Source organism: Neodiprion virginianus, chromosome 6, assembly GCF_021901495.1.
Source record: "Neodiprion virginianus isolate iyNeoVirg1 chromosome 6, iyNeoVirg1.1, whole genome shotgun sequence".
Classification (NCBI taxonomy): Eukaryota; Metazoa; Arthropoda; class Insecta; order Hymenoptera; family Diprionidae; genus Neodiprion; species Neodiprion virginianus.
The window spans coordinates 16,477,226-16,497,430 of record NC_060882.1 but is presented as its reverse complement, the minus strand read 5'-3'; the positions used below and the strand labels follow the sequence as shown (position 1 = coordinate 16,497,430).

General features: G+C 39.5%; 1 protein-coding gene across 4 annotated transcripts in view; it reads left to right on the top strand.

Annotated features, from left to right (window-relative positions):
- The window catches only part of LOC124307332 (protein groucho-like), a 66,614-nt gene that overhangs the window by 35,280 nt on the left and 11,129 nt on the right, over positions 1-20,205 (top strand). For 3 of the 4 annotated variants that reach the window (XM_046768886.1, XM_046768889.1, XM_046768887.1), the window contains exons 5-6: positions 9,985-10,122; positions 19,324-19,606. In XM_046768886.1, the coding sequence (XP_046624842.1) occupies positions 9,985-10,122; positions 19,324-19,606 (421 nt within the window). The remainder of the gene's footprint in view (positions 1-9,984; positions 10,123-19,323; positions 19,607-20,205) is intronic. The other variant, XM_046768888.1, reaches the window with a different exon arrangement.

The following is a 20,205-nucleotide window of genomic DNA, read 5'->3' as shown; positions in this document are numbered from 1 at the left end:
CTTTCACCTCAGTTTACACAAAATTCTTAACCATGGCTATGTAACGGGTGGATATCCAACGGTATATGCGATGCATTGCCATGTCGATGTTGGTAATTTTAACGTAACGAAACATCGTGGAATAAATCGATGTACAATTTTAGAACAACTTTCAAAGAGTTGGCGGTTCAAAATATTAACATGTTTTCTTTGCTATGATTTACTAGCCGAATTTCAAACAATCCCGAGGTTGCGAAGTAACGATTTTTCTAAACGTGCAACGTTAAAGTAACGTTACAAACTTCAACCTCGTGATATATTTTATAGCAGGCAACGACCGTTTCGGATAGTGACCAAAGTTCTGGATTAGAGTGTCTTGTATCTTTCCTAATAGAAGAAATTATTCTTCGTTAGTGTCAAGAATGCCAAGAGGCATGTTCGCCAAGCTTGTAGATATAATATACATAACAGTGTAATAGATTTCCTACAGAACATATCATACAATCATCGATTTCCTCGGCTGTTTCGTCGAGTATAATTACATAGCTACGATTGGTAATTATATTTCAAATGATGGTTTCTAATTGGTACGATCGTTTCTCAAATTTGCCGTACTATCCGTTACTCTGACTCGAAGTGGTCTCTTATGCAAAGTCATTGATCAATATCACCTGAGTAAACTTCTCTCTCACACAATCAGTACGCTACCGCTGATATCGACGTATAATTTTTATTTCCACTTGTCACTCCGTACAAGTTCCCGCATCTAATCTTACAGTTTCCGAAGCTGAAGAGCGATTTGATTTATCGCTCACGTCTGTTCTCAAGTACGAATATAACACGTTATTATGTGCGCAACTTATGTTCCTGATTCTGCGGATATGGGTCGTGGTAGCATACCTAACCGTATCGATATATTATACAAGGTATCAGGGTATACAGGCCGTGTGCAAGATCGAAAGGACGTCGATTCGAGTGGCGATTAGTTGGGGACACGCGGTCAGGCGTGGCGTTAAAATAAGTGTGGATACTCGGCAAAGTCGTAAAATGTCAGACACGCCCTTTTAGCAGCTGCGAAAGTGTCCAGGGACTGTGTTAGCGTTATCCCCCCGAGACAACGGGGACGTGATGTATTAACGTATATCTAGATATAGGTAAAGGCAACGAGGCTGAACCCCCCCCCCCCCCCCCCCCCTCCCACGTGTACGCGGTGATGGTCAAGTGGCGTAAAAAATGGTAGCGCCGCTAGTGCTTTCCCTTCTTTATTTTTCCCTCCACGTATTGTGCGTATGTATGTGTACGGTGTTTGGTTACGCGTATTCGTACACGGTTGCTTTATTCCTCAGACGAATGTGAGAGTGGAATCGCGTAACGCGTTAATTAATGAACCAGCGCGAGATACAGTAAAACAAAAAAAAAAAAGAAGGAAATTCTTGCAGGCTTCCCCTGCGTCAGACATAACGTTTTTAATTACTCATTTTTAACGACTTGCTCAGATATTTCGACTTTGTGGGGTGTGAATTTTTATTTAACATTGAAATTTTGTTACTTAATGGATTTAGATTTTAGTTTGAAAACTAAACGATTGCAATTGAATCATTAAACGTTTCGGTACAACGTGTCCGTTTGACTTTTTAAAATGATGAAATGATGAATATTGATGAAAAGAAATCCGCGCCAATAACCTACAAAACTTGACTACTTTCCGAAATCTTACAGAGACAATATACCAGTCAATCTTACCGACTAGAAAAACAATCGACGAGTTGACGCTATAAGATTCTTATTAGAAGTCTCGTTCTCGGATTTTGCACATCGCCGACAGATCCCTCTGTACGAGAAGACCGCCAGGGGGGGGTTCGAAAAGGGAAGAAAGACATGTGTGCCGACTGTGTTTGAACAGGTGAAGTCAAATAGTCCTTGTCCCGCCAGTGGGATGAAACCCTGAAGAGGACGCAGTCATGGGAAGGAAAGGGAAGGGAAGGAGGTGGTTGTTGGACGACGGGGCGAGGGTGGCTGGGTGAAAGGAAGACGCGAGGCGAACGGATTCGAGGTTTGTCGAGTCGAGATGGCGACGGCTTCTTCGGTCAATATTGGCGATACACATCCGCGGAGCGGCAAAGGGTGCGGGCGGAGAAACCGAAGCTCTATCTGTTCAAGAAGATGTCCTCCCCCCCCATTATAGGCACACATACCCGCCACCACAATGCATTCGTGCAGGATTCTACATCCTGCTCAAGCTGGATATTAAGCTTTCGCTAGGCAAACCGACACTCGGCGTTCCCTGTACATTATATACGTTTACATTATACCGTCTGATTGTGAAGCGAGTGGCGGGAAGGGACAAAGTTTACTCGGCATGGATCTCGCATCTATATTGATAAGTGCAGAGGGGTAGGCGACTGATTGGAGTTTGTTGGAAGGGATGAAATCGTATAAACCGTACCGTTTCACGAATGTATATGTATATGTATATAGAATTTGTTTACTCTTGGCCTGCGGGTAAAAGCCGCTGTTTCGCTCTTTGGTGGTTTGCGACAGATTCAAGTCAATCCTGCACCTTGTTACCCTTCCCGAATACCGATGTACAGTCAGATTGTTTCGAATTAAAACAATATATATACACATACGCATTGAAGTCGAATATATTAATAAAAGGTCCAATCATTATAGATTTTGCCGTAAAATTTCGCAAAGCAACAACTAGTAAACTTCTTTTTGCACAAAATTAAAACGGACTAGACTCACATGCCGTTAGGCACTTCTTATTGTTAGATTTGAGCTAAATATATCCTTATGAACCCTTTGGCCCAATTTGAAACAGTGTAACTGCGTTAGTAGTTTTTTTTTTTTTCTCCCCTCATGGAAACCTTTTTTCTAGGATGTCAGTCTTTAATTTTACGTACATGTCGAAAATATTTTTGGGTCTTAATGACAAAGTTACAATATTATTAACGATTTTCACTCGAGTTATTTTTTTTTTTTTTCATAAAATTTAATTCAATCAAGTTCCAATCGCATCTCTCACAATCAGTGAGTTGTTTTTTGGATATATTTTCATTTTTCGTCTCGCCTCACACTTTCGAGAAAACAGTTTCGATCATCTACCTTATCTGTAATTTTCCTCTCCTGGAGTCGGAGCTGCACGGATTATAAACGAACGGGAAGAATAACCTTAGATATATATTAATTGAAGAGCGGTATTTACAGACAAGAAAGCGGGTGGAATGGTGGATAAGAATAATATTTGACTCGGTACGAGAATATTCCGCTCCGTGTGGCAGCGCTGAACGCAGGCATACACTGACTAATGATTCATCCCTCCGAACATCCCTGGCACTCGATTATTCCCTTAATAGTTGATCGTCGACGTTGGATATATGAATTATTCGCTGCAGAGGAAGAGGCAGACGGATAGATTCATCAGGTTTCCTAGACAAGTCGAGAGAGAGAGAGAGAGAGAGAGGCAGAGGAATGTCTTTATATTTACTCTACGCGCGCCCCCGAATCTCTTGGCACCTATAAACCTCGTTTGCACAGAGATCCTTCTAATTATCACTCCGCGAAAGCGACGTTGCCAATTAGCCTGACACCAGTCGTTCTAATTACACGAATCGATTGTCAATTAACGTCTCCAGTTCGTCTAATTCGACTCAATATTATCTTTATACATCGATCGTTATCTATAAAGTTAAATTTGTTGGAAAAATTGGAAGAAACTTCACACAGTTGCAGATCCGATGCCAACTATTATTTAAGTTATTTATAAGAGTTTCTTGCTGCCTGCCGCTCTGCGGTGAATTTTATTCGCCTTTATCTCGATTGATTCGTGTTTAATTTCTGATTATAACACTTTAATAAGTGACGTAGCTAATTGAAAATATCTCTTATAATACTACTTGAAGTATCAACGTGAGTGTTAATTAGCGCACACGTGAAATTCTCCAGTTGCTTCATGTGACTTCGAGTAAAATTAAATGACTTTCCACGATTTCGGCCAGCTTGGCGTGTCTATTCAAATAACTTTGAGTAACGTAACATCGTGTATGAATAGAAAATACTTTTCGCAATAACGAGTATAAAATGCATACCGAGACAAAACTGGCTCGACTTCGTATCTAGTAAAACGGGCAAAAGTGAGCTGAAAATTTGACAATGAAAACTCCACGAGAGCTGTGCTAAACCCGTATCTAAACGTGACACAGATTTCGCGGTCCGAGTACGAACTGTTGGACGACGTAAGGTGCGGAGGAAATGGTTAGAGACTTCACGCTCGTCTGTCGGTAGGCGATACGTATTCAGTATAACTTTCCGTCTGTTTACTCAGCTTAAGACGAGCTCGGAAATAGACAAGCCTGTTGACGGGATGAAGAAAGGTAATAATAATATACACGAAGCCGTATACCGCGAAAGCTTTTGAAATTAGACGGAAAAACCGCAGGTTCCTCTCCTATCTCCGCGCGGAGTAAGCTCTGAGAAGGAGGAGGAGGAGGAGGTGGTTGTATATTTTTATTTCCCGCACGGTCCGAGAATGTATTTATACGCCCTGCGGTGTATATAGACGTAGGCCTTCGTGCGTTTCTGTGTCTGTGTGTTTTATCTACGGTCCCGGCGGTGAATTTATTTGATGGTTTCCCCAATATCGTTCCACGTTTGGTCAAGAGTCGTCCGGATGAACCGGATACCCTCGCACAACGTTTGCGTGTCCGTAACACGGGTGAAACCCGACCCGCGTTAACCAGCAGACGAGTCTGTCGCTGCAGGATATCTTCCAGTTGGCCTTGTCCGTCAGTAACTTCGTATCCTCGATTTCTGTAACAATTTCCCGTATCGGTGCCGTCACGAATTCGATTAACTTGACAAAGGTGTTTTGTGCTTCGTTTTGCTTTTGCTTTTTCTTTTCGCTTTCCTCGATCCTTCCTCCGACTTCTTCACCCCCCGCTTATCTCGCTCGGGGAGAAAAAAAGACAAAGATTTGTTATGGAGTCTGAAAAGCAAGACAAAGACGATATTCGTTTGATTGTTCGTTCGTTCGACAATTCGATCGCGACGATTGTGTCACTTCTTTTATTATTCTCTGGTGGAGACGCATTTTTCGTTTCTTTTTTTTTTTTTCTTAAATTTCTGCAACCTACTGTATTATTTTCATTCACCGTTGTTTATTCTTTACTTTGTGTGTTTTTTTCCAAATTATATTTCACTCGCAATGGACGTTTTTTCACGCGCCAAATTATTAGTGCAATAATATTCGTTAACCGATTTCCAGTGGCTCTCTACTTTTTTGGAATCAAAACTTTTATGTGCCTAAATTAATGACTAGCGACGCAGCGACGGGAGAAACAAACGATACGTTGATCATAGATACATCATAGTTCTATAAGAGGAAAACTCGTTTCAGTTTTGATTCTAAAAAAATATTGAGCCACTGGGAACCCAATAATGATCATTACCGTACATACCTACGTTTCAAGGGATGGTCTCTGCGCAAATAGCGGGCAGAGTATAATATGACTACGTATAATAATGTAAACTAAGATGTAAACGATGCGCCTGACAGCGGATACATGATACGCAGGTTTAATAGTTAAATTACAGTATATCGTAACGTCAAAGAAGTTGATTCGAGGCATTAGCTGCTGTATAACATTATAATTTAATATGTTATATCTGCCCCGATGAAAGAGGATTTCAACGTTACGATGCCGGATTAAAGACATAACTGCAGTGGTATGGGGTGATTTTTTGTTTAACTTATCAACGAAAGCGGATGATGAAATTTGCTGTAGAATTCCCCCTAGATTGTCACAAGCAACGAATGTCGGAGAGTTGACACGAGTATACGAAATGTGAAATCAACTCCGAAATAACGTGATAATTTTAACACAAAAATTTGAACATTGACACAAATTATTTTTAACTGTGTATGTGTATAGAAATGGAGAGAAATTTACCGTCATGTATGATTAATAAATGAATTGAACAAAACTCGGATCATTTTTCGCGTGAATTACTAAAATATGCGTGGGCAAGAAAGGCGCGTGTTTGTACATCATGTATAGAAGTGTCGAAATAAATTACCTCCCGAGTCAAAAATCATAATGTCGCAATAACGCAATAAGCGTGTTATATTTATTCCGTACATATGCTTACTTGTAGTAGGAAACTCTTGGAAAAGTTCCGTCGACTTCGATTTCTGCCGGTTGGAAGTTAATGTTTTTACTTGACGCGGTCGCGCCGTTAACAACGGGAAATTACAGAACTTCTGAATTATACACGAAGTACGTACAACAAGTTTGTATTAGAAAATTACCGTCACCATTCTTTTATGTGGGGCAATTCCGCCCCTCCTCTTCTTTTAAAGTAAAACAGCTAAATTATGTACGAACAAAGAAGTCTGATCTCCAAAAAATGTATTTTCAATTCTGTATATCAATATTTGAAGGTAAAACAAAATTTATTTGTTTATAAATGATCGTAACTGGCTATAATTAAAGTGTCGCCTATGATGATATTCGTTGAATTTAATTCTGGATTAATTATCACGTGATAGACGACATGATTATGTTTTACGGTCATATTTTCAAATCTCTCTTGTATTTTCCATAAGGAGAGAGCCTCGCGCCGCGTTTATATCTTCATAATTAAAATATGCTAATTTCCGTGTAGACTCTATGAGGCTCTTACGTTATGTACACACAGACCGTTGCTCAAGCGTCTCATAACTCTTGCACATAATGTGCAAATAAACAAAGAAAGAAAAAAAAAGTGTACGAGTGAAAAATGTTTGCCTCCGTTTTTGTATAGCTGATTTTTACAATCTATGTACTTGAATCGCGTGCATTATATATACGTATGTACATGTAACACACTCATATTTATTCATTATATACCTATATGTATACATACAGCATCACTATGCGTAAAAATTTCTATATACACATATATATATATGTATATATATATGCATATTCATGATGTAGTTCATGCGGTACCTATGCATACCATATGTATATTATTTGCCCATATTTGTTTATGTATGCGTATACAATTGCACCTGTGTATAATATTATAGGTAGGTATGAAAATGAATGGCCTGGGAACCCAGGAACGCGACGCGTCGCGAATGATAATTTTGCAATTTGAATATACCGATTTTCATTGCACCCAATCAGAATAATAGTGTAGTCGAAATAATTACCGCAGGTATTTTTCGTGATACGTGGATAGATCCTTTCGCGGAACATTACAGCTGTAATAACAGCTACGGGCCATTTTTTCCCCTCGATATTTTGGTATATTTCATTCGTCGTTTTTATCATTACACCTGCATGAGTATGCATGAGGTAGCAGCTGTATTATACCTATCATCCAAACGTGATAAGCTGAAGCCTACGTATCAAACGAGCTGAAATCCTGGCACAAAAAATCGGATGAATAATTAACGAGCGTGATAACGAGGGTTTTGAAAATGGCGCAGGCTTGGTATAAACGAGAACGAGTCGAAAAAGAGAAAAGAAGGGAAAATGAGAAGGGGCGGGGGGGGGAGGACGAAGAGCAAAACGGGGGGGGGGGGTGGGAAAAGGTTTATACTCGTGGGGTAGGTAAAGCTTCGGGAACGAGCTCGCGGGTTTTCGTGAATATAAACAAACATTTTGTATATCCGAGGTTAACGAAGCGTAGTTTTGCTTTTTTTCTTGAGTTCTTTTTTTTTCTCTCTCTCTCTCTACTTCCAAATAAATATACGGGGTACAAAACTCGTTGCTTGTTGAAATCCTGCTTCTAGCAGTTTGTATGTACCATACGTATGTATAGTATACTGTATAGTATAACGTACGCTGGCTTGTATACGAGAGCGCGATTTAATAAGGGGGTGAAAATGTGTGAAAATATATGAAAACTGAAACAAACCTCGCCTTGTTTGCGATAGCCGTTTTACCATCCGAGGCTGTATCGTTATATTATGCAAAGATATAGGTACGCTTATTTTATACCGTATTTCATTCGGCTTTCTTCCACCAAATCCTTGCGGTTGCCCAGAGATTTTATCGTTTGGTGTATATTCTAGGATTTTTTTCTTTTATTGTTTGGAAAAATATCGTGTATTTAAGAGATTCGAGTTGGAAATGTTAACGTATAACGGAACTGTGAAACGAATAATCACTGTTTCACAACTTTCGAATTACTTTATGTTAAATTATCATTTACTTAACATTATTATTATACTTTGAAAATTGTATTATTGAAATATGAGTGTCTTCGGTTTGATTACGGTTTATCGAATGTCAGATAATCCTAATCTTACGAAGTAACTATTTTTCCTATCACTATTGCATCGTCCCATTAACGTTACGAACTTATGCACGGATATTTCAATAACACCGCATAATATCAAAACGCGAATTGACGCTACATACAATAACGATAACTAGAGATTTCAAAGCTTTCTAAGCAATTTTAAAAATTTAACTACCTTACACCAGTATTTGAGGTCGCGTTAAAATCCCTTAGCCCGCAAATTAGCATCGATTAATATATTGATTTTTGTAAAATTAATTCACCTTATACCAAACAAGCGAGAAATTACGTATAAAATGAAAAAACAGCGTATAATCGTATATGAAGTTGTATAGCGTACTATCTAGTTTAAAAAGTTGCAAATTGTCAGACGCGAATAATAAATTCATGGTAAACGCAATGAATTCTTTTCATTTTCCAAATTAACAGTTTATACCGATCACTTTTCATCTCGACTCGGCTCGTGTTGGCACATTTATTTTTTCTAGGTATACTTCTCAAACGTTACAAACCCCCCACGCTGAGTCCTTGTAAAAAAAAAAAAAAAAAGTCCCTTCTCTTTAACGGCAAAGTGTCGTCGGGATTCGTGACGAGTGCCTCCCCGCCCCACGCGGTGGTGCTTCGCAGCTTTTATCGTCTCCCGCGACGTTGGCGCCGCGCGAGTTTTTCTTTAAATAAGTCCTGACGCTTCTGGGATGAAAGCGGAGATGAAAAAAGGCAACTCGACGCGGGAAACATGCAAAGTGCCCGTTATTATAGACCCCGAATAACCCTGAACGCGGTGAAACGTGCAATCTCTACACCCCCGCCCCCCCCCCCTCCCCTCTCACTTGCTCTCTCTCTCTCTCCATCTCTCTCGTCGCCCCCTCGGCGACTCGCGTATAACACCCTCTCCATTTAACTCGTCCCAGCAGCTTCACTAATTGCAGTGTTTACGCGGTGATTTATGGAGCCGAATGAAACGATCGTCATCTTTTTCATCCAATGATACGGCCATGCATGCTACTATTTACAGTGTAAACCATATACATATGTCTGTACTGGTTTAGGGGAGTGGCGGTAATCAAATATGCATCGATTGCCCAATTCACCTGGTAACATGCCGCGTGCCTACAATATACCGTGTGTATGTACATATTCGAATCGCAACAGGCCTGTTAAAAGCGGAATTTGAAAAATTACACTCTGTGAATATAACAAAATATTTTTATTTATTTTTTTAATTAAAGATGAAATCGTTTTTTACTTGCGAACAATTAAGGAATCTTCGTAGTAACGTTTGCTGAAAAAAATGCGAAATCGATCTTTGAATCACATGACGAAAATAGTAATTATATGTATAAAATACTGTTGAAACGGTTATTTTTGCGAAGTCGTGTGTGTTTTGGTTAAAAAAACAATTGTTGTTGCGAAATGCAAAGAAATTAAACATTTCTTGCATATTTAATATAAAACTACGCCATATTTACAAGATTCTTTTTGTCATTCGTCTCTACGTATCCACGTCTGTTATATCACTTAACAAAATAGTTTACGTATAATGCGTTTCCGGTACCGACGACGAATTGTAAACCAACAGACATTTTTTTTCACTCGAGCTATGTTACGAACTATTTTCTCGGTGATAAAATTTTACTAACCTGGATGGATCGAATTATCCTTTGACCCAAGTTCATTGCTTAAATTAAATGTTTCCTTTACCTTTTTCAGACGGAGATCGCGAAGAGACTGAACGCCATAATCGTCCAGATTCTTCCGTTCCTCTCGCAGGAGCATCAGCAGCAAGTAGCGACGGCGTTGGAAAGGGCGAAAACAGTAACCATGACGGAGCTCAACACAATCGTGGGGGTAAGCCAGTATAATTAAAGCCATTATACATATTTCGCGTGTAGCCGCGAGGCTGCCTGACTGGAAAGATGATTTAGCCCTTGTAATTAGTCGATCCGCGCGAGAATCTGCCGCGTGCGTATTAACGTTAATAAGTTGCGTCTACGTATGTATTTGTCAAGCTTTGATTGACGAGGACGCCGTGTATTCGAACATCGCTTAACGATAAGATTCTATCTTGCATGGATCCAAATAATATCGGTTTATACTGTATCTGTACCGATGGTCTCGGTGGTAAAAAGAAAAAGAAAAAAACAAAAAATAACAAGGAAGATTACAGGCAGTGATAGTACAGAAAATTGAAAAATATACAACGTCGCAATCTTGCAATTACATTATAGGCACATGTGTATTGAATTGTATTATATTATATTGTACAATAATTATAGAAAAACACGAAATTTATCGAGATTGATCAACTAATCTGTATATAGAATTTTTACAAATCGGAACAAAAGCATAACTCGGATATGATAGACGGTGTATGTGACACGATAATACGTAGCGGATAAGTTACGAACACTAAGTTTCAGCTTTAAAAACAAGGAAAGAGACTAAATTCAAACGTGTTTTTCGTGACCTAGAATCGTGTGTAATACTGATGGCCTAAAAAAAGTTTTGCTATCAGTTAGTCGAAATTGACGACAAAACTTTGGATCAAATAATTTCTATCGTTTGATTCGTATTAATTAACCTTAAACGAATGTACGTATATTTGGTAATGGCGGACATGTAGTTATTTAAATATTAAGAAACGATTTTTTTTTTCTTCTACCCCAGTACTACTTAAATCGGTAAAGTTGCTTACCGATGATCACCTCGCAGCCTCCCTCGCATTAGCGCATGGTTAGAGACCCTCTGGAATCCCAGTTTGGTATTTCGTTGACGCTGCGCCTGTTTCGTACCTACAACGGAGATTGGGCAGCACGGATAGAGAAAACGAATCCCCCTTGCTTCGATATATTTATCGCAGCAGCTTACGATTAGACGCGCCAGTCTTAGATGGAACTTTGATGTACAAATCAGCATGTTGGTATAACCAATTTCGATACTGTCTTTATTTTTTACTATCTTGTTAGATTACTTTTTTTTCACGTTTTCGTGCTTTGAACAACTTGATAAGTAACAGGCAATTAGATACGCGAATACATGAAATCTTTTGGTCAAATAAACAAATAATATATGAAACAACCGTAGCTCGTGCACAGTACTCCACAGTATTTCATCATTTAGTAAAATACGTTATTTTGTATAAAATTTACAATTTTCAAATTTAATTGGGAATTTATGTATTTATGTGCGCATTAGTCCGTCCGAATTTTTTGACTTGTTCGAACATGTAAATACACCTGGACATGCAATTTTAAAAATTTTCATGTACATTCAAGTGTTGTTTCAAACATATATATATATATATATACGAAGTGGTGCAAATTTTACCCGAATTAATATTATTAGACAAAACCTGTACAAATTTTATACGCAAATTGATGTCATGTGAATTACAGGGAAAAAAAATGTCGATTTTGTTTCGGTTTATTTGGAGTTAGTTTCATAAGAGATTCGGCCAAATTTTTAACAGTATACTTTGTTTAATATATGTAGATTTGCAAGTGAGAATTCGTTCGGATGATCAAAGTTGGCTTCTTGTCACTTTTATATACGCTGCGGAATACGATTAGAGAATGGTTCACGTGACTGTAGAGTTTGAACTAATGTTCAGAGGGTTGTTGCTAGACCTGAAAACCTGAAAAATCTAACAGGCTGCAGTGTGCAACGTTATCTCAATGATGCATTAAAAAAAAACACGTTATTTTGCAACTCTAGAACCGTAATACAATATTGAAGTACACGGATTTTGTAAATTCAATTTCTTCGGATATTCCGAAAGTCCAGAATAGTAACTTTTGTTTCAACGCTTCGTTACGTTGATCGTTGTTAACTCGAGCCTCATGAAAAACTGGAATATTTTTAGATATTTGTTGAATTCCTGAAAAAACTGAATTGCGATGGTCAAACTCTCACATCGTTCCGTATGTCACAGTTTTAGCGAAATACTTATAGCATACCCGCAGTGTATGCGTGATTTAGTTTCAAATGAAAACCTACTTTGATATTTAAGTATAATGTAACAAAAACATTGAAAGAAATAAACTGTAATATTGTAACGATTGATTAAATTTTTTTATTTTATAATTTGAATAATAACATACGTAAGTGCTTATCTGGAAAATTGAAATTTTTCATATGAAAAACTTCAATCGCAGTCGGGGCATTTTTCAATCGATAATTAGCGGCAACCCTGCTCAAAGATTCCATAATGCAAGAATGAAACAAAAATAGTGAGAGATGAGGGCGATGCGATGCAACGCAACGTAACTCTAAAACCAGGCTCGATTAGGCAATCGCGGATGTTCGTGTTTGCGGCTGGGTCGAGGCTTCGGCGTATTATATTAGCATCGGTAATCAGTGCATGTACAAACACGAAACCGTTGCGAGGGGTGGGAAACCCGAGAGCGATGAGGGGTGGGGGACGTAGGCGCCAAGCACCGATGAATATGTATCACTTGGTAAACAGGGGTTGAATCAATATTTCGTTTAATAACGGGGCCATAAAGAGAGATGCGGCCTCGCCGCGCCGGTCCGGAAGGAGATTTTTTTACGGGCCGCGGAATTCCGTGGGTGTTTATGCGGGTGCTGGTAACGTCGGCTTGTACGCAGGTCACGGTGTAATAATACGACCACAAAATATTCACTTTCCTCTCCCCTCTCGGCAATGTTGCAACGCGTAAGCCTGCGGGGATCACATTAATAAAACTTGGCTAATGAAGCAGCAATTACGGCTCGTCGACGTGCTGACGGAGTAAAACGCTGGGATATATTACGCGTAGGGAGGAGGGGAGATCGCATCGTGTGTTGAACGATGCCTTATTCCGACATTTTTGTCAACAGGTAACAGGAGTGTAGACTAGCGTGGTCCTCAATTTGGACCTCGGCGAAATTTGACCTTTTGAATATTGGTTGGCCATATTGGATCCGTCGTTTCGATTTTTAAAATTTTCAGCTCAGATTTGTAATCAGCGACCCAAGAAACCCCCCTGTATCAAATTTTATCGAGATCCGTTCGGTAGATTTAATGTGCCCCGGAAATGGTTAAACGGGGGTTACAGGTTACACCCTCATGCCGGCGCAGGTCAGAGTTGAGATGAAAAAGTCTGAACAAATTCGGGAATTATTTTTGAATAATTCGGAACCGATTTGGGGGGTGAGCCGGTTGAAATTAAAAATGACATTTTTTAAGGACAACCCTTATATATACATAGTGAATTTCTAACGACTGAATGGTTCATTGCGCATGCGCTAAAATTCGAGAGAACGAACAGTTGTTTTGTCAGGGCGACCAACATTCATAAATTCAGGTGATAGTTCGCCGCGATATGTGTAACCTTAAAACTTTTGACGGCTGTCGGTAATCTGAATTCATGAATGTTGGTCGCCCTGACAAAACAATTGCTCTTGCTTTCAAATTTTAGCGCATGCGCATTAAACCATCCAGCCGTTAGCGATGCACTCGGTATACATATTTGGAACGCAGCCGTAGTAACGTATCTTTAATGCCGGTTACAAACGGTTCTCTAAACCTTAGGCAGAAGCAGAAGTAGAGATTTTGCGGTAACGATTGTCGAAGTATTTCGGAAAGATCGCCAGAACCAGAGTCACGCATCCGATATTTCGATAGGGGACGGGGGACATTGGTACTGGGTAGCGAATAAGATGTTTCAGAATTTTTTTTTTTTTTTATTTTTGAGTATCGACGGCACCAAGCGAGGAGTCGGTGACGATTCAGCGATTTTGTGGAACGGCGAACAGCGCGATCTCGAAGGAAGGATATCGAGGCTGCGGAGGGGGAGTCAACGCAGATCCCCGTATCGTTGGAAACCAAGGCGGACGCGATTCCCGCCGGTGGCCGCCGAGCCGCAGCCTCTGCTCACATTTTCCTCGCCATCGGCCGATCACCGGACTTGCGAAGGATCGACTAGGTACGAAGGATCCCCCCCCCCCCCCCCCCCCTCACCGCCGGACTCATCGTAGAACTGCGCAGCTGACGAAATTACGATCTAGAGTTAAGTTCTGCCTCGCGACGTTTCAGCAGGTGCGCGTTGGATTGCGCAATCGACGAAATCGATCTAAAGTCAATTGTTGCGGATTCTTGCGGGCACGACGTCGCGTCGCAGGTGGATCCAAAAGTATTCGCGTTGCGGTAGGTTGATTGATTTGAAAATCTCTCTAGTTCTGGCGACCATTTGTGACGGAGGTTTTCCGTTGCTACCAAGTTCTCGTTTGGGTTTTTATTGGAATTGCGAGGATGGCGATCGGCCGAGATTTCGAAGGAATGGGGCGCGTTCTTGCGGTGGTGGTGGAATGGTAGCGTTGCTTAATTTCCTGCGACCGAATTTTAACAGTAACGAAGTAACGGCTTGCCATTTTGGATTTGCGATATCGATACTTGCTCGAAATTCTTTTACCGACCTTCTTGCTTGGTGGCCGCAATCTCCCCGAATCTCGCGTTGTCGAGTAGAGAAAATTTTGCTTAGTAAAACATTTCGAGCAGAGTCACGGTTCCGAATTGAGTAATTTTTTGTGTAAAGTAATACTCAAACTCCGTTGTACAGGGTCAAATCGCGGTATCGTGTTTTTTTCAGTGTCGCCTCTCGGGTAGGTCGCTAATTGCCGCAACTGATTGTTAATGTTCGTAATAGCGAATGGACCATTTAGTAATTTTGATAAAGTTTCGTATTTGGATGCGTCGAGTTGAGTCTGAGTTTGGGATTTATGCGATGATTTATGATTAAACGTTACGGTTACGATTTGAGTTTTAGTCGTATCGATTTAGTTAGCGATCACGATAAGTATTTTGTTGTGGCGAATTTCAGAAATGTTTATATGCAGGTGAGTTTACGATCGAGTTTAGGTTTTATTAATTTTATTCTATTTGAGTTTGAGTAAACATTAGGGTTTCGACTAATTTCGATTCAGGTTTCATTTTGGTTTGAGACCAAGTTAAGTTTAATTTCTAGTCTAGTTTCGCTTGAGGTTTCGATTACGGTTCCGTTCTGCCAGATTACAGTTTGAGAATAATGTTTAGCTTAGTTTTTTCAAGTCACCTCGTGGCTTGCGTCGTCGCTCCGAGCCGAATAATGATTGAGGATGCCATCTGGTCGGTGGCGTGTTTGGCACGCCGACAAGAATTATTTGCAAGTTTTGTACTCGTGGCGATTATCGTATTCTGTTACCTTTAATTTCAGAATTCAGAATGTAGTTGAGATTTTGAGAATTTTTCAGATTGAGTCTAGTTTTAGTTGGCGAACGAGAAAGCTCGATGAATTAAGAATTGGTTCAATTTTCGATTAATTTTCTTATTCTTGCCGTGTTTACGGATCCTTTGTTACTTTGTTTTTGACTCTCGAAGAGCGAATTTTGGATTATTTTATTTTCTTTCGTGCTGTATCGCTTCTGTTGTACAAAATATATGATTTTTATTTTATTTTTCAAAATGGTGTGTCGTTATCGAGTCTCTCTCTTTATCCAAAAATACGCCTCCCCTATCCGTGGTACTGACAATGAGCTACCGAGGATATCAGCAAAGGATTAGCAAAGATAACGATTTCAAGGCTTGTTGATCACGCCACGCACCCAACAATATCTTTCATCGCAAGGTGCCAATTCGTTGTGCTCACGGTAAGTTCTTGGTCAGTTTTCCGAGTGGCCGAATGCACTAAAAATCCGGCGTCACAATATATTCTATATATATTAGGGTGGTACTTATTTAGGGTGTTGACGAAGTATTTCCCACTCGCCAAAACAACTTCAAATAATTCAAAATCACTTGTCTAATTTTTTCAGATTTGTACCTCAAATCTAAGATAGTCCGCTTTGTGATCAAAGTTTCTTGTGGAAATAACATGGGAAAAACTTTTTTCTCAGTATATATTTCATTGTGAGAGTATTAATGTTTCAAAAAATTTGTAACTGCAAGGTCTTAGTGGGCATTAGTGCTACTATCTGGAAAAAATACTTATCATCATACCGGGCAATCTAGACGAATTGCTCTTCTAAATAAAATGAACGTCAGGTTTCGAGGTCGTGCAATTCGTCGAGACTGTTCTGTAGAGTTCAGGTAAAAATCGGAAGAAATGAAGCAATTGCTTTTGAATTATTTAAAGTTTATTTAGGGAAGTAGGGTGGAAAAAATTCATGTACGTATATGTATATATTTAAATGTCACGTGGAACGGGCGTCAATTAACATTTTCGTACTTCGTACCTACAGTCAGGGTGCACTATGTTCCCGTATTAATCAGCGACGTCCAAAAGCACACTGTAATAACTGCACTATTGGATTATTTTACACGACGTGACGGCACAGAGGCGTGTATAATAATGCAATGTCGATGGGTTGCCGAGTAAAACGGCAATAACGTATTCCTATAATTGTGACGCCGATGCATACATGTTGAACGTTAAAAATTATTACCTGCAATCTTTAACATCATCACGGAAAAAGTATGGAAAATTGATGTTTTGCATTATTCATAATAACGTTCTTTTTTCTTTCGGTTTTAATATTAATTTTTTTGCTCGTCTTATATCGTTGCGAGTATTACGCCAAAGTATTATCACCGTTTTGTACAACCGATCAATGAATTATTGTTAATGATCAGAAACTTCGTATATTTCTTCAATTTTTTTTTGTAAGCCCTGATTTTACATTTCGTATTTATTCAAGAATTTTGAACCCTGGGAAAGAAAGTTTATTTGCAAAGAATAAGAATAATGCCGAAGAAAACTTAAACATTGCTCTGATCTGAAATCGCCTAATATGCATGTACAATGTGCATGTAGTTACGGCCTCTTATCCAAGCCATTAAACCTTCGTGGTCACTGTTATTTTTCGTCCCATTAGAAATACATTCGTTTCTGGGGTCTTATGGAGCCGGTATATCCGCGGAGGGTTAATGGGCCCTAATTTTTCAGTTTCCCGTATTCGGCAAACTCCACCGATTATTCTAACGATTTACGGGATCAAACGAAAGACATCATCTTCAACGTAGACGTGCCTGGTAAAATGGTAACGCGTACCTCGTTTTTCGTAATTCCAACGATATTCAAACAGTTTTTTTTAACGATACCTATTTTACTGAATTTTTCTAGATACTATAACAAATGAAATTTTTCTCAGTGTATAAGCCTTGTGACAACGAGGCCCGGCTCCCCGAATGAAATTGTTTATAATCATTTAAAATCTTTACAATCGTTTGGAATCCTTAAAATTTCGTGAAATTTCGTGAAATCTTTTGAAATCTTTCGAAATCCTGGAATCAGGCCGAGTATACCGCAATTGATGAATTATTAACCCCTCGCGTCTGTCTAGTATTTGCGTTGATTCGTTTTAACGATATTAATTATTTGGTCCAATTAATGATTATGGCAAGAACAGCCCCCCCCCCCTCCTCTCCATTGTTCCGCGGATGGATACAACGAACAGTATGCCAGGTCGTTCCTCGGCTGTCACGCATTCGCACGTAATACACACGGTGGTTTTTTCGCTTCTCTTTTTACCGTAGCCTCTCTGTTTCAACACGCAGTCAACCGGGACGATTACTCACCGCGAATAAATCACCCGTATACTCGATCGAGCGTAAAATTTCATAGTTTTTGCTCTCATCCGTATATCGATAAACTTGCAAGGGAACACAAAAAGGCATTGGTAATAAAAGAAGATACAAAATTGTGTCACGCCGAGTTCTAGTCAATTGCCCCAACGGAATATTACCGGTATAATTTTCCACGTCTGTGTTAAAAATACGTGCGACAATGATTGGAAGTCTTCTACGCTAAAAAAAGTTCAGGAAAAATGTACTTTCTACGGGTCTTTTGGTATCCGGTGATCTGGCGAATATACACAGAGTGATTTTCAATAGGCAAAAAAGTGAGAAAAAAAAACGAATCGAACAAAAAATCAATCCGAGTAAAAAAGTAAAAGTAAAACTACTGTTACAAATCGAATTCCGCGCGTTAGACATTCGCGCCTTGATTAATCGAACGCAGACGAGGTTGCGTCTATGTATTTTGGTCAATTGTACTTAAAATTAATTGAACCATCGAATCAATGTTCTAAGTGCGAGTATGGGGCTCTTGATTTTTGTGCAGATGTAATTAATCGAGTGTACAAATTATTAGGAGAGTGTAGTTATTTTAAGGGCGTGCCCTAATCGATTTCAACGTTGACGTATATATATTTAAATAACAATGTCCACGTATCTTAAACGCGAAAGTGGACTAACAGCCCCGTTCTATACGCAGTTCTGAACAAAAACACTTCAATACATTGTCATTTGGGTCAGAAATAAAGAAATGGCATGAAATCGACGAATTTACTATTGCTTTTTCGTAGAATCGATGCTATTTCTTTATTTCTGCGGCAAATGAAAATGTATTGGAGTGCTTTTGTTCAGAATTGCGTATAGAATGGGGCTGTTAAGTCCTTTTTCGCGTTCGAGATATGTTGTTGTCGATATTTGGAGATTTATACGTCAAATTTGAAATCCACCAGGGCATCCCCTTAACGTCAGCGTAACTGTGCGCATTTTCAGCGAATATCCTTAATTAGTTGGAAAATGATGGTCTTTCTCGCCAAGTTTCGTTACGTTAACATTACCAACTGCAACCTCATAAATTATTAACGTCAACACAAATCTGATCAGTTGGATTAATTATACAACCGTCAATACAATTTGTGTAACCTGTTATCAATTTTTCATTATTTTCGAAAAGATTCATTTAGCCCCCTGTTTCAAATCTACGAGAGGGATCCATTCAAGTCTTCTCTATTTTCCATAAAACACTCATTCACCGTCCGTAATAACCTTGTAGTACTTCGATAATCCAGAATGTCAGAAATGATATGCCGCAATTTCAACCCTTTGTGAAATCCACGTTACGTAAACTATCTGAAAGGTATATGAAGTATATAATAAAGGTATAAGTTCGCTAAAAATTAGCGAATTTTCAAGCAGTCTAAGTAATTTTTTAGCTTCTTAGATATTAACTGACGATGAAATCCGCCCGCCTTCTGTGACTTATTTGAAACAACGCTTTTCAGCAACAGAGGCCCGACATTCCCAGACTTCTTCAGCAAATGCAGGCCCAGCAATTGCCTCCCAGTGCAGCGATGGGACCTCACCCCGGATTGCCTGGGCTTCCCGGCCTCGGCCCGGGTCCGGGAATCCCCGTGCCAACTTCCGCCTCAGCCGCTCTGCTCCAGGGTTTGGGTCTGCCTCCGGTGGCCGGAGCGGCGCCCGGAGGAAGCGGCGGTCACCCTCTCTCCATCCTTGGGAAGTCCGATCATCATCGAGGTCAGCCAGACGATATGAAGAGCAACGGTGGTAAGTTATTTCTTCTCCATTTACTCATTTCTACGCAGAGTTTCTCCTGTTGTGAATGTCGAATCGAGTTACCTCTGCTGGAGCTAGAAACGAAATTGGAACCAAAATTCCTCATTTTCACTTGTCGACAATGTTCGAAAGTCGTGGGAACAATCCAGTGAAAATTGATTTCATTTTTGAAAATGACTTGATATTATGTCGTTTTGAAAAGAATTTGTGACGGTGTTTAAGTATATTTATGAGCGCATTATGTCAATTGGTAGGATTTTATGTAGAACTTTATTCACAGTTCCAACGGTCTGATTTTCGAAAATTTGGCCTATCGAGATTGCAGCGTTTTTACGAAATAGATAAAATAAAAAAAAAAGATGCGCAATGAAAACGTTGCTTGTTGAGAAATTACAAAAACAAGCTGAGGCGAGTTTTCAATCACCCGTGTTCACTTACCTACAACGTATCGGCATACGTAATCCGGGATTTGGTACGGATCGCAAAGCCTAACGAGGGAAGCGAAAGCTTGAAAAAATTCATCTACAGTTATTGCATACAAGTTTCTTGCGTACAAGTTTATTTGATATAAGGCAAAAAACGCTTTACCG